The sequence below is a fragment of the Somniosus microcephalus genome, chromosome 16 (assembly GCF_052327205.1).
Source record: "Somniosus microcephalus isolate GS21.2 chromosome 16, FLI_Smic_1.0, whole genome shotgun sequence".
NCBI classification, from domain to species: Eukaryota; Metazoa; Chordata; class Chondrichthyes; order Squaliformes; family Somniosidae; genus Somniosus; species Somniosus microcephalus.
In genome coordinates, this window is record NC_141002.1 from 109222869 (window position 1) to 109236915 (window position 14047).

The 14047-nt window shown below is 45.5% G+C and overlaps 1 protein-coding gene across 2 annotated transcripts in view; it reads right to left on the reverse strand.

Moving 5' to 3' along the window:
- cracr2aa (calcium release activated channel regulator 2Aa) overlaps window positions 1-14047 on the reverse strand; it is a 147085-nt gene that overhangs the window by 12689 nt on the left and 120349 nt on the right. Inside the window, exons 15-17 of one of the 2 annotated variants that reach the window (XM_086009722.1) lie at window positions 13427-13541; window positions 8433-8534; window positions 1394-1470 (exon numbers count right to left, since the gene is read on the reverse strand). In XM_086009722.1, the coding sequence (XP_085865848.1) occupies window positions 1394-1470; window positions 8433-8534; window positions 13427-13541 (294 nt within the window). Of the gene's footprint in view, window positions 1-1393; window positions 1471-8117; window positions 8379-8432; window positions 8535-13426; window positions 13542-14047 lie in introns of those variants that run through there. The other variant, XM_086009723.1, reaches the window with a different exon arrangement.

Consider the following 14047-nt stretch of genomic DNA (forward strand, 5'->3'; position numbering starts at 1 on the left):
TAATTCAAGATAAAATTAGAGCGCATTTAGAAATGCACGGGTTAAGTAAGGACAGCCAGCACTGTTCTGCCGATCCCGGGTAGACTGAGCGAGCTTCAGCTAATGCTACTTGGGAGATCAGGTGGAGACAGGCAGATAATGACCTCCCAGCACAGGTCATGCTTACGTCGCATTCCATCCCGAGGACGTCTGATGTCGCCGATAGCTGTTCAATGTTGCAGGAGCTGCAGTGAGTAGTCTGGTGTGGGTCCTTTGCTTAAGGGAAGGAAGCAGGTCACATGAAGGCGGGTCACATGACTGGGACATGGGCTTGAAGCAGAACAAATGTCTTGTGGGATGTGAGCACTGCAGCTGGACAGCGGTCACTCGGACCGGAGCAACTTGACTTCACATGACATTTATAACATTATTACAGATCCACAGGTGTCATTTTCTCCACAATAGGCCCTTGTTGTCAAACTAATGAAAATCTTTGCATTTTTCCTTTGCAGATAGATTCACTCACTGAATATTTATGTTCCTATCTATGCATGGGCTTTACACGGTCTCTGTCATTCTATCAGTGTTTGCTTTAAGGCAGTATACAGAGTTCTCACTATATGTGACCGGACCCAAGATGATCCCTGCCTCATTCCCATCACTGGTACTACTGACTACGAAAGGGGAGATCAGGCACGAGGCTGGTAGCACAGTTAACCTGTTCCTCTTCCCTAAGCACCAGATTAACCCCTCTGACCCTTGCAATAAGAGGAACATCACTGTCACTGGGAATAACCCATGTTCCCTGGTCTCCTCCAGGTGAATACTTCCAACACCATCTAACGTTAGCATTTTAAACACCAACTAGTGTATGAGTGAGATAAAGAGAACAGGCACCACCTGAATAAAAATATTTTTTTCTTTAAAATGTTTGGAGAGTTCAGGAGGGCCTGTGACGTACGATAAATCTTAAGTAAGTCTTTAAAAATCATTGGCTTCTAAACCTACACTTCTGACCCGTGAGATTATCAGTAGTAATCCTTGGCCAAAAAAGCCAATCAGCAAATCTGAACCATAATATTTTTAAACAATTCCAAGCTGGAAATTACTTATTTCGTTTTTAGAAAGCATGCAGCATTAACACTGATGTCAGATGATAATATTGGGACAGTATTTAATGTCCATGAAGATCGTTACCAGCTCACTCTGTGCTACACTGCATTCGGACTGAGGTGGGAACAGAGTGTTAGTCAAGAAGCAAAGTTTAGCTTTATGTTTTCAATAGACAATGTCACTGTGTTGTGGGAAAAAAGTATAAAAAATGTGGTGAAACCATTAAAATATACAATCAATGACTTCAAATTACTCTTTCAGACTCCCGTCATCTTCTGATTCAATGATGTTACTGCCTTACCTGGCCAAATGCATCATGGGTTCGGTTATATTGACACCTGAGCAAGCGCTGCATTCATAGAAAATCAAATTACATTCCTGTAAAAAGAGCAAAAGTATAATGAATCTGCGTTAGATTTTTGTATCGTTAACTAAATGTGTACAGAATTCAATATTTGTGAAGGCAAGTTGTCCAAAGATAGCGGAGGATAATTACCATGAGGATTAGATTACAAAGACCAGAGGAAAAGCATTTAATAGACAGAAGCAAAGACACTTTCTATCTGAGGAAGAAGCAGACAAAAGATCAAAGTCCAGATAGTTCTTTATGGGTGGAAATCAGGAAATGACAGAGGAGGTAAACAAATTCTTCACACAACATTTCTGTATAGATCCCAGGTCAAGTCATTCTGTTCCTATACAGAAACCAGCGACATTGTAGGAATCAGTAAAGCATAAAGAAAGTCAAAGAATTATAAATGGCAGTGCATTTGGGCCCAGATTTAGCACAGAATCGTCAACAGAATGAGCAAAGAATAGGTGAGTGCCTGGTAAATATGCAACTGAAGGCAAGATCTGTAGGATAATGTATGTTATCCCGACAGAATTGTAAGACCAGTTAACTTAATCTTCAGTGGGCGGTGCAGCATTGCCAGCAATGCTCTGCTGAAGCCACAAGGAGTTGTCAAATCAACTGTTTATACTGCATGAATACACTGGGATTAAAAACATAAGGAATAGAAGCAGGAGTCGGCCATTCAGCCCCTCATGTCTGTTCCGCCATTCAATAAGATCATGGCTGATCTTTGACCTCAATTCCACTTTCCCGCCCTATCCCCATATCCTTGGTTCCCTTAATATTCAAAAATCTTTCAATCTCAGTCTTGAATATACCCAATGACTGAGCCTCCACAGCCCTCTGGGGTAGAGAATTCCAAAGATTCACAACTGTATGAGTGAAAAAATTTCTTATCTCAGTCCTAAATGGCCGACCCCTTATCCTAAGACTGTGACCCCTGGGTCTAGACTCTCCAGCCAGGGGAAACATCCTCCCTACATCTACCCTGTCAAGCCCTGTAAGAATTTTGTATGTTTCAATGAGATCACCTCTCATTCTTCTAAACTCTAGAGAATATAGGCCCAGTCTACTCAATCTCTCCTCATAGGACAATCCCCCCATCCCAGGAACCAGTCTGGTGAACCTTTGTTGCACTCCCTCTATGGCAAGTATATCCTTCCTTAGGTAAGGAGACCGTAACTGTACACAATACTCCAGGTGTGGTCTCACCAAGGCCCGATATAATTGCAGTAAGATGTCTTTACTCTTATACTCAAATCCTCTTGTAATAAAGGCCAACATACCATTTGCTTTCCTAATTGCTTGCTGTACCTGCATGTTAACTTTCAGTGATTCGTGTACAAGGACACCCAGGTCCCTCTGAACACCAACATTTCCCAATCTCTTGCCATTTAAAAAATATTCTGCTTTTCTATTTTTCCTACCAAAGTGGATAACTTCACATTTCTCCACATTATATTCCATTTGCCATGTTCTTGCCCACTCACTTAGCCTGTCTATACCCCCTTGAAGCCTCCTTGCATCCTCCTCACAACTTACATTCCCACCCAGCTTTGTATCATCAGCAAACTTGGATATATTACATTTGGTCCCCTCATCCAAATCATTGATGTAGATTGTGAATAGCTGAGGCCCGAGCACTGATCCTTGCGGTACCCCACTAGTTACAGCCTGCCAACCCGAAAATGACCTGTTTATTCCTACTCTGTTTTCTGTCCATTAACCAATCCTCAATCCATGCTAATATATTACTCTCAATCCCATGAGTCCTATTTTTGTGTAATAACCTCTTGTGTGCCACCTTATCGAATGCCTTCTGAAAATCCAAATACACTTCATTCACTGGTTCCCCCTTATCTATCATGCTAGTTACAACCTCAAAAATCTCTACTAGATTTGTCAAACATTTCATAAATTCGTGTTGACTCTGCCCAATCATATGATTTTCTAAGTGCCCTGTTCCATGTCCCTAATAATAGATTCTAGCAATTTTCCCTACTACTGATGTCAGGCTAACTGGTCTGTAGTTTCGCATTTTCTTTCTCCCTCCTTTCTTAAATAGTGGTGTTACATTTGCTACCTTCCAATCCGCAGGGACCTTTCTAGAATCTAGGGAATACAGGAAGATCAAAACCAATTCATCCGCCATCTCTGTAGCCACCTTTTTTAAAACCCTAGGATGTAGGACATCAGGTCCAGAGGATTTAAAAAACATTAAAAAAAAAATTCATTGATGGGATGTGGGCGTCGCTGGCTAGGCCTGCATTTAGTGCCCATCCCTAATTGCCCTTGAGAAGATGGTGGTGAGCCGCCTTCTTGAACCACTGCAGTCCATATGGTGTAGGTACACCCACAATGCTGTCAGGAAGGAAGTTCCAGGATTTTGGCCCAGCGACAGTGAAGGAACGGCGATACAGGTCCAAGTCAGGATGGTGTGTGGCTTGGAGGGGAACTTGTAGGTGGTGATGTTCCCATGCGTCTGCTGCCCTTGTCCTTCTAAGTGGTAGAAGTCGCGGGTTTGGAAGGTGCTGTTGAAGGAGCTTTGGCGAGTTGCTGCAGTGCATCTTGTAGATGGTACACACTGCAGCCACAGTGCGCCGGTGGTGGAGGGAGTGAATGTTGAAGGTGGATGGAGTGCCAATCAAGCGGGCTACTTTATCCTGAATGGTGTCGAGCTTCTTGAGTGTTGTTGCAGCTGCACTCATCCAGGCAAGTGGAGAGTATTCCATCACACTCCTGACTTGTGCCTTGTAGATGGTGGAAAGGCTTTGGGGAGTCGGGAGGTGAGACACTCGCCGCAGAATTCCCAGCCTCTGGCCTGCTCTTGTAGCCACAGTATTTATATGGCTGGTCCAGTTCAGTTTCTGATCAATGGTAACCCCCAGGATGTTGATAGTGGGTCGGCTTTTAGTGCCATTCATTTCTCCAGTACTATTTCTTTACTAACACTAATTACTTTAAGTTCCCCATTCTCACTAGACCCTTGGTTTCCCACTATTTCCGAAATATTTTTTGTGTCTTCTTCTGTGAAGACAATTACAAAGTATTTGTTTAATGTCTCTTCCATTTCCTTATTCCCCATTATAATTTCTCCTGGCTCTGCCTGTAAGGGACCCATGTTTACTTTCACTAATCTCTTCTGTTTAACATACCTATAGAAGCCTTTACAATCTATTTTTATGTCTCTTGCTAGTTTACTCTCACATTCTATTTACTCACTATCAATTTCTTGGCCATCCCTTGCTGAATTCTAAAATCCTCCCAATCCTCAGGCTTACTACTCTAGTTGGCAATATTATAAGCCTCTTCCTTTAATCTAATACTAGCTTTAACTTCTCTTGTCAGCCATGGTTGGACTATTTTTCCCGTGGGGTTCTTATTCCTTAAGGGAATGTATATTCGTTGTGAATTATGAATTGTTTCTTTAAATGCTAGCCGTTGCTAATCTACTGTCATATCTTTTAATCTAGTTTCCCAATCTACCTTAGCCAACTTACCCCTCATACCTACGTAGTTTGCTTTGTTCAGATTTAAGCTTCTAGTTTCGGACTTAACTAAAGCCTTCTCATGCTCAACGTAAAATTCTATCATATTGGGCCTGCATTTGCGGTCGGAGGCTTCCTGCGGGCGGATGCCTCCAAACTGCAATAAATCTACACACCTACCTGATGGCCCTGGATCCACGGAGACTCGCGCTCCTGGGCTTCTACGCGTAGGCTTGTGCAGAGGCCCACGTATCCCAGGGGCGCATGTAGTTCGCAAGCGACCCTGGGATCACGTGGGCCGGCTCAACCAATCAGAAAGGGGATTCCATTTACGTACGGACTCCCCATAAGCTTAATAGGAATCACCCAAAAACCACATGTATACAACCTTAAAAAAATCATTACCTGTTTAAAATTAATTAAAATACAATTTCATTAAATATTTAAAACAAAAATTTAATTTTTTGAAAAATAAATGCAAACATTTTTTAAGGGGCCAAAAATAACAAACTTATTTTACAGGTTTTTGAAAGTTAACATGTTATTTTCACCCTTACGCTGGTAAAAGGAGGCTTTACACGCTTGCTTTTACCAGGCGTAAGTTTCCTGGACATTTGCTGGGCAGTAACTCTCCGCCAGCGGACGTCCATTTCCTGCACATGCGGAGGATCTGTCAAGCAGCCCGTGCATAAACCCAGAACTTGCGAAGCACTTACGGGTGCGCACGCGGTCATAGCCCCTGGAAAATCCGGGCCAATATGATCACTGCTCCCCAGAGGCTCCTTTACTACAAAGTTATTAATTAACCCTGTCTCATTGCACAATACTAGATCTAAAATAGCCTGTTCCCTAGTTAGTTCCTCGACTTACTGATCTAGAAAACTATCTTGAATGCATTTGATGAACTCGTCCTCTGCACTGTTACTTACTGCAAATTTGGTTTGCTCAGTCTATATGAAAATTAAAGTCCCCCATGATTACTGTATTACTCTTGTTACATGCATCTCTAATTTCCTGATTTATACTCTGCCCTACATTACAACGACTGTTATGGGACCTATAAACTAATCCAACCAATGTTTCCTGCTCCTTCTTGTTTCTTAGCTCCACCCAAACTGATTCTACATCTTAAATAACAACAGAAAATGCTGGAAAAACTCAGCAGGTCAGGCAACATCCGTGGAGAGAAATTTGAGTTGACGTTTCGGGTTGGACCCTTCTTCAAAACTGGAAAGAAACTAGATCGGAGGCAGGGCTGCGATCGGACAAAAGAATAAAAGAAACAAAAGAAGTAAAAGAGATTAGAAGCTAGACGAGATGGTAATAGGCTGGGATTAGGCTCCGATCTAGTTTCTTTTCTTTCCAGTTTTGAAGAAGGGTCCAACCCGAAACGTCAACTCAAATTTCTCTCCACGGATGTTGCCTGACCTGCTGAGTTTTTCCAGCATTTTCTGTTGTTATTTCGGATTTCCAACATCTGCAGTATTTTGCTATGATTCTACATCTTGATTTTCGGAGCTAAGATCCTTTCTCTCTACTGTCTTTATCCCATTCTTTATTATCAGGGCTACCCCTTCTTCTTTTCCATTCTGCCTATCTCTTCTAAAAGTCAAGTATCCTGGAATATTTAGTTCCCAACTTTGGCCACTCTGCAGCCTGTCTCTGTAATGACTTTTAGATCAAACCCATTTATTTCTATCTGTGCTATTAATTCATCAATTTGGTTGCAAATGCTTTGCGCATTCAGATAAACTGCCTTCAGCTTTAACTTTTTTCTATTTTCCCTGATGTCACTTTAGTCAATAACACCCTCTTACCTTTGTTACTCTCTCTGTCCCTTCCTGACCCACTCTGCTTATTTTTACCCAAAGCACTACTCTGCTCTACAGCCTTGACATTTCTCTTACTGCTTTTGAATTTACCCTTTCCTGAATCCTCTCAACCGTGCCCGCCAGCCCCCCTGAAACATTCGTTTAAAGCCCTACCTATTGCCCTAGTTATTCGATTCGCCAGGACACTGGTCCCAGTCCGATTTAAGTGAATCCTGTCCCAGCAGAACAGCTCACTCTTACCCCAGTACTGCTGCCAGTGCCCCATGAATCGAAACCCCTGCCGCCCACACCACTCTTTCAGCCAGGTATTTAACCTTCTAATCTGTTTGTCCCTATGCCAATTTGTCAATTAATTTTGGATTAGTAGAGGAGGCCTCTCTCAGTGGATATAAATTTATTGGAATTTTCAGGAGGAATTTGATAACTCTGCATTTGATGCTTTAAAGAAAGATAAAGCTGTTTGGGATTAAAAAAGGCTTTTTGGGGGGAGGAGCAACTGACTGATAGGAACCTGATCTGGGTTTTAATACGCTTTCTGGCATTTCCCTTAATGTAACCTCAGTAATGTCAGGATGATTAGTGATGGGATTTGATTTATGAGTTTGAGCCTCAGGATAACTGTGCAATGGGGCAGGTATTGTGTCAGATCAACCTTGCGTTTTCCTGCACTTTACTGGGGATGGGGAGGAATGCAATGTACATTAGACAGTTTTAAAAGAGGCAAATGTTTTACCTCCAGTAAATTAATGTCTCATTCCTTTCAAACACAATATTCAGAAAACAGATCTCGCTTTCACAGAAAACAGCACAGAATGGGAAGTAGCAGATTCTTCACAAACATGCAGCAATCACACAGAAATTGTCCAGTCTGTTTTCAATGGTGACTTTGATGGAAATGATCAGGTGCTATAGTTAGTATTGTTAAAAAAATGTCCCAGAAGATCAGTATCATATCACAAGTGCGGAGGAGCTGAGAAACGGACAGCTCCTGCTGGTGGCAGCAGTGAAGCGCCTTGGGACGTCTTTCTACATTAAAAGTGCTATATAAATGCAAGTTGTGGTAAACCACTGCCCGATCGCACGGTTTGTACAGGGTTTAGAAGCCAAGTAATGGAGTGAATTCTTGGGATAATATCTTCACCTATCTGGAGAGTGGATGTTAGAAACTTTCCATTGAATATTGACGGTGTCGGGCAGCCACTCTGGAAATGGAAGATTTTTAGTGGATTGAGGAGGGAGTTTCTGAGGGGAGGAAGAACAGACTTTGGATTAAACACAACGAACATGGGTTGGGATTCATTTCTTCAATTTTTAAAGTGTATTTGTAGTAAATGTTGCAGTTTGAAAAATTACATTACTTTTAAGTTAAAAATTAGTGTCATTAACACGACTCCCACCTTGAATTGTCAACGGAACCTTTCTCTTCAGTGAGCTGCCTGTGGGTTTTGCAGAGTTCATCGATGCTCCTTTACACTGGGAGCGAGTCATTGAGCCAGTTTTTGTGTTGGGCTCAGTTCCTGCACTATGGTCACTCCCAGACTTACTGTAAATGTCTGGGATTCTCCCATTCCTCAGGCGGCCCTTTTGATTTTGGCAAAAATATTTTGAAACCTTTAAATTATAGATGTTTTAAAGAGTTAGTAATATAGCTCTTGGAATACAAACCTTAGCCAATCGCTGCCCCTCTTCACAAGCAACCTGACGCTCACTTTCCAGATCAGATTTATTGGCCAGGAGCAGGATTAAAACCTCAGGCCCTGCTCCCTCCTGTGAACACAAGACTCCGCATCACATCTTAAACAGCTCCATAAACTAATACAGCTCCCAGCATCCAGCCTCACTCTGAATATTGCTGAACGGATACAGACATCAGATGCCTCTGCCCAAACCAGTCACCTTCGGCCCATCGAGCCCTCCTACCCACACTGTTCCCTTCGGCCCATCGAGCCCTCCTACCCACACTGTTCCCTTCGGCCCATCGAGCCCTCCTACCCACACTGTTCCCTTCGGCCCATCGAGCCCCCCTACCCACACTGTTCCCTTCGGCCCATCGAGCCCTCCTACCCACAGTGTTCCCTTCAGCCCATCGAGCCCTCCTACCCACACTGTTCCCTTCGGCCCATCGAGCCCTCCTACCCACACTGTTCCCTTCGGCCCATCGAGCCCTCCTACCCACACTGTTCCCTTCGGCCCATCGAGCCCTCCTACCCACACTGTTCCCTTCGGCCCACCGAGCCCTCCTACCCACACTGTTCCCTTCGGCCCATCGAGCCCTCCTACCCACACTGTTCCCTTCAGCCCATCGAGCCCTCCTACCCACACTGTTCCCTTCAGCCCATCGAGCCCTCCTACCCACACTATTCCCTTCAGCCCATCTACCCCTCCTATCCACAGTGTTCCCTTCAGCCCATCTAGCCCTCCTACCCACACTGTTCCCTTCAGCCCATCGAGCCCTATCCACAGTGTTCCCTTCAGCCCATCGACCCCTCCTATCCAGAGTGTTCCCTTTGGCCCATCGAGCCCTCCTATCCACAGTGTTCCCTTCGGCCCATCGAGCCCTCCTATCCACAGTGTTCCCTTGGTGCATTTCTAATAACCCTGAATCCGTTGTCCGGTTCCTTCTTCCCGTTAATGTTTCTTGTTCCACCCCCATGCCAGTAATCTGTTCCACACACTCACCGCCCTTTTAGTAAGAAAGTTCCTCCTGCATTTCCTATTTGCTTTTGTTGTCCATAACTTGTAAGTATGACTTGTGCTTAAATTCTGAACACGACAGAAAATCTTACTTGGATCCAATTTATCCAAATCTTTCATTAATTTAAACATTTCTATCATTTTCCCACTCAGTCTCTTTTCAAGAGAGAAAAGACCCAGGGTCGCCAATCTTTCCTCACACGTCATTCCCTTCAATTCTGGGATTAACGTGTAGCCCTTCTCTGTACCCCAGTAACTGAATATCCTTCTCTGTACCCCAATAACTGATTATCCTTCTCTGTACCCCAATAACTGAATATCCTTCCTTGTACCCCATTAACTGAATATCCTTCTCTGTACCCCAACAACTGAATATCCTTCTCTGTACCCCAGTAACTGAATATCCTTCTCTGTACCCCAATAACTGAATATCTTTCTCTGTACCCCAATAACTGAATATCCTTCTCTGTACCCCAGTAACTGAATATCCTTCTCTGTACCCCAATAACTGAATATCCTTCCCTGTACCCCATTAACTGAATATCCTTCTTTGTACCCCAATAACTGAATATCCTTCTCTGTACCCCAATAACTGAATATCCTTCTCTGTACCCCAATAACTGAATATCCTTCTCTGTACCCCAACTACTGAATATCCTTCTCTGTACCCCAATAACTGAATAGCCTTCTCTGTACCCCAGTAACTGAATATCCTTCTCTGTACCCCAATAACTGAATATCCTTCTCTGTACCCGAATAACTGAATCTCCTTCTCTGTACCCCAATAACTGAATATCCTTCCTGTACCCCAATAACTGAATATCCTTCTCTGTACCCCAATAACTGAATATCCTTCTCTGTACCCCAATAACTGAATATCCTTCTCTGTGCCCCAATAACTGAATATCGTTCTCTGTACCCCAATAACTGAATATCCTTCTCTGTACCCCAATAACTGAATATCCTTCTCTGTACCCCATAACTGAATATCCTAAAAAGAGTCCTTCTCTATTCAGAGAGGTGAATTTTTGCCAGTTAGAAAATGGTGCAATTAAGAGTGGATTTTATACAGTGACTACGCTTCAGAAATATTTCGTTGGCTGTAAAGCACTTCGGGACATCCTAAGGCCGTGAAACGCGCTATATAAATGCAAGTTCTTTTGTTCATACACCCTCATTCTGGGCTCAGTATCAGAAGCAGAGATCACACTCTCGTGGGGTTGTGTGCTGTGCTCACACTCTCTCGTGGGGTTGTGTGCTTTGCTCACACACTCTCGTGGGGTTGTGTGCTGTGCTCACTCTCTCTCGTGGGGTTGTGTGCTGTGCTCACTCTCTCGTGGGGTTGTGTGCTGTGCTCACACTCTCTCATGGGGTTGTGTGCTGTGCTCACTCTCTCTCGTGGGGTTGTGTGCTGTGCTCACACTCTCGTGGGGTTGTGTGCTGTGCTTACTCTCTCTCGTGGGGTTGTGTGCTGTGCTCACTCTCTCGTGGGGTTGTGTGCTGTGCTCACTCTCTCGTGGGGTTGTGTGCTGTGCTCACTCTCTCTCGTGGGGTTGTGTGCTGTGCTCACACTCTCTCGTGGGGTTGTGTGCTGTGCTCACACTCTCTCATGGGGTTGTGTGCTGTGCTCACTCTCTCTCGTGGGGTTGTGTGCTGTGCTCACACTCTCTCGTGGAGTTGTGTGCTGTGCTCACACTCTCTCGTGGGGTTGTGTGCTGTGCTCACACTCCCTCGTGGGGTTGTGTGCTCTGCTCACACTCTCTCGTGGGGTTGTGTGCTGTGCTCACACTCTCGTGGGGTTGTGTGCTGTGCTCACACTCTCTCATGGGGTTGTGTGCTGTGCTCACTCTCTCTCATGGGGTTGTGTGCTGTGCTCACTCTCTCTCGTGGGGTTGTGTGCTGTGCTCACACTCTCGTGGGGTTGTGTGCTGTGCTCACTCTCTCTCGTGGGGTTGTGTGCTGTGCTCACTCTCTCGTGGGGTTGTGTGCTGTGCTCACTCTCTCTCGTGGGGTTGTGTGCTGTGCTCACACTCTCTCGTGGGGTTGTGTGCTGTGCTCACACTCTCTCGTGGGGTTGTGTGTTGTGCTCACTCTCTCTCGTGGGGTTGTGTGCTGTGCTCACACTCTCTCGTGGGGTTGTGTGCTGTGCTCACACTCTCTCGTGGGGTTGTGTGCTGTGCTCACACTCTCTCGTGGGTTTGTGTGCTGTGCTCACACTCTCTCGTGGGGTTGTCTGCTGTGCTCACACTCTCTTGTGGGTTTGTGTGCTGTGCTCACACTCTTGTGAGGTTGTGTGCTGTGCTCACACTCTCTCGTGCGGTTGTGTGCTGTGCTCACACTCTCGTGGGGTTGTGTGCTGTGCTCACACTCTCTCGTGGGGTACACTCTCTCGTGGGGTTGTCTGCTGTGCTCACACTCTCTCGTGGGGTTGTGTGCTGTGCTCACACTCTCTCGTGGGGTTGTCTGCTGTGCTCACTCTCTCGTGGGGTTGTCTGCTGTGCTCACTCTCTCGTGGGGTTGTGTGCTGTGCTCACACTCTCTCGTGGGGTTGTGTGCTGTGCTCACACTCTCTCGTGGGGTTGTGTGTTGTGCTCACACTCTCTCGTGGGGTTGTCTGCTGTGCTCACACTCTCTCGTGGGGTTGTGTGCTGTGCTCACACTCTCTCGTGGGTTTGTGTGCTGTGCTCTCTCTCTCTCGTGGGGTTGTGTGCTGTGCTCACACTCTCTCGTGGGGTTGTGTGCTGTGCTCACACTCTCTCGTGGGTTTGTGTGCTGTGCTCTCTCTCTCTCTCTCTCTAGGGTTTGTGTGCTGTGCTCACACTCTCTCGTGGGGTTGTGTGCTGTGCTCACACTCTCTCGTGGGGTTGTCTGCTGTGCTCACTCTCTCGTGGGGTTGTCTGCTGTGCTCACTCTCTCGTGGGGTTGTGTGCTGTGCTCACACTCTCTCGTGGGGTTGTGTGCTGTGCTCTCACTCTCTCGTGGGGTTGTGTGCTGCGCTCACACTCTCTCTTGGGGTTGTCTGCTGTGCTCACACTCTCTCGTGGGGTTGTCTGCTGTGCTCACACTCTCTCGTGGGGTTGTGTGCTGTGCTCACACTCTCTCGTGGGGTTGTCTGCTGTGCTCACACTCTCTCGTGGGGTTGTCTGCTGTGCTCACACACTCTCGTGGGGTTGTCTGCTGTGCTCACTCTCTCGTGGGGTTGTGTGCTGTGCTCACACTCTCTCGTGGGGTTGTGTGCTGTGCTCACACTCTCTCGTGGGGTTGTGTGCTGTGCTCCCACTCTCTCGTGGGGTTGTGTGCTGTGCTCCCACTCTCTCGTGGGGTTGTGTGCTGTGCTCCCACTCTCTCGTGGGGTTGTGTGCTGTGCTCACACTCTCTCGTGGGGCTGTGTGCTGTGCTCACACTCTCTCTTGGGGTTGTCTGCTGTGCTCTCACTCTCTCGTGGGGTTGTGTGCTGTGCTCACACTCTCTCGTGGGGCTGTGTGCTGTGCTCACACTCTCTCTTGGGGTTGTCTGCTGTGCTCACTCTCTCGTGGGGTTGTCTGCTGTGCTCACACTCTCTCGTGGGGTTGTGTGCTGTGCTCCCACTCTCTCGTGGGGTTGTGTGCTGTGCTCACACTCTCTCGTGGGGTTGTCTGCTGTGCTCACACTCTCTCGTGGGGTTGTCTGCTGTGCTCACGTTGCACCGTGCGATTTGGTGCCAATTTGTCAATAACTATTTCAGGCACAGATCTCCAAGGAAAGGCACCAAACTTTGTGATTCACACAACACTTTATCTTAAAGCGAAAGAGTTTGTTTGCCTCAGTAACGGTGACTTTGCTGACGTGAAAAGTTACTAAATAGATAAAACAACACTAAAGAGGGAAGAAAAAATTACAAAATTTAGCTAAATTTGGCACCATGCTACACAACGATTTGCAGAATCTGTGTTGTCACAAAGTATGAGAGAATCTAGTCACGGAACCTGCACGCTCTCCAGCCACTGCCGAACGGCGCTAAAGCTCATCGCAGCTGTGATGTCGTAGATCAGAACAACTCCATCGGCCTTACGGAAGAACTGCTTCGTAATACTGCGAAACCTGCAACATTAAACAAGTCATCGCACTGAAGGTTTTAACAACAAACACCCCCAATTTGAAAGATTTGAAAAGTTTATTTTAAAAAATTATCTTCATAAACATCAAATTTGCTGTTTTGCCATTTTTAAATTCACAAAATATACTTAAAAATTAAATCAAAATACATTCCCATGTGTCAACATTAAACCACTGATGGATATTACTGTAATGCAGTCACGCGCCATTCTCTGATAGATTGGCAATCATGCAGTGTCATAAAGCTAAGTAAACTAACTAAGTCCCAGACTCTCATCTACTGGTCCAGACGCATTGTTACAAGAAAACAACTTGCATTTATATAGCATCCTTAACATAGTAAAACGTCCCAAGGCGCTTCACAGGAGTGATTATCAAACAAAATTTGACACTGAGCCACATAAGGGTCAAAGAGGTAGGTTTTAAGAAGCGTTTTAAAAGGAGGAAAGAGAGGCGGAAAGGTTTAGGGAGGGAATTCCAGAGCTTAGGGC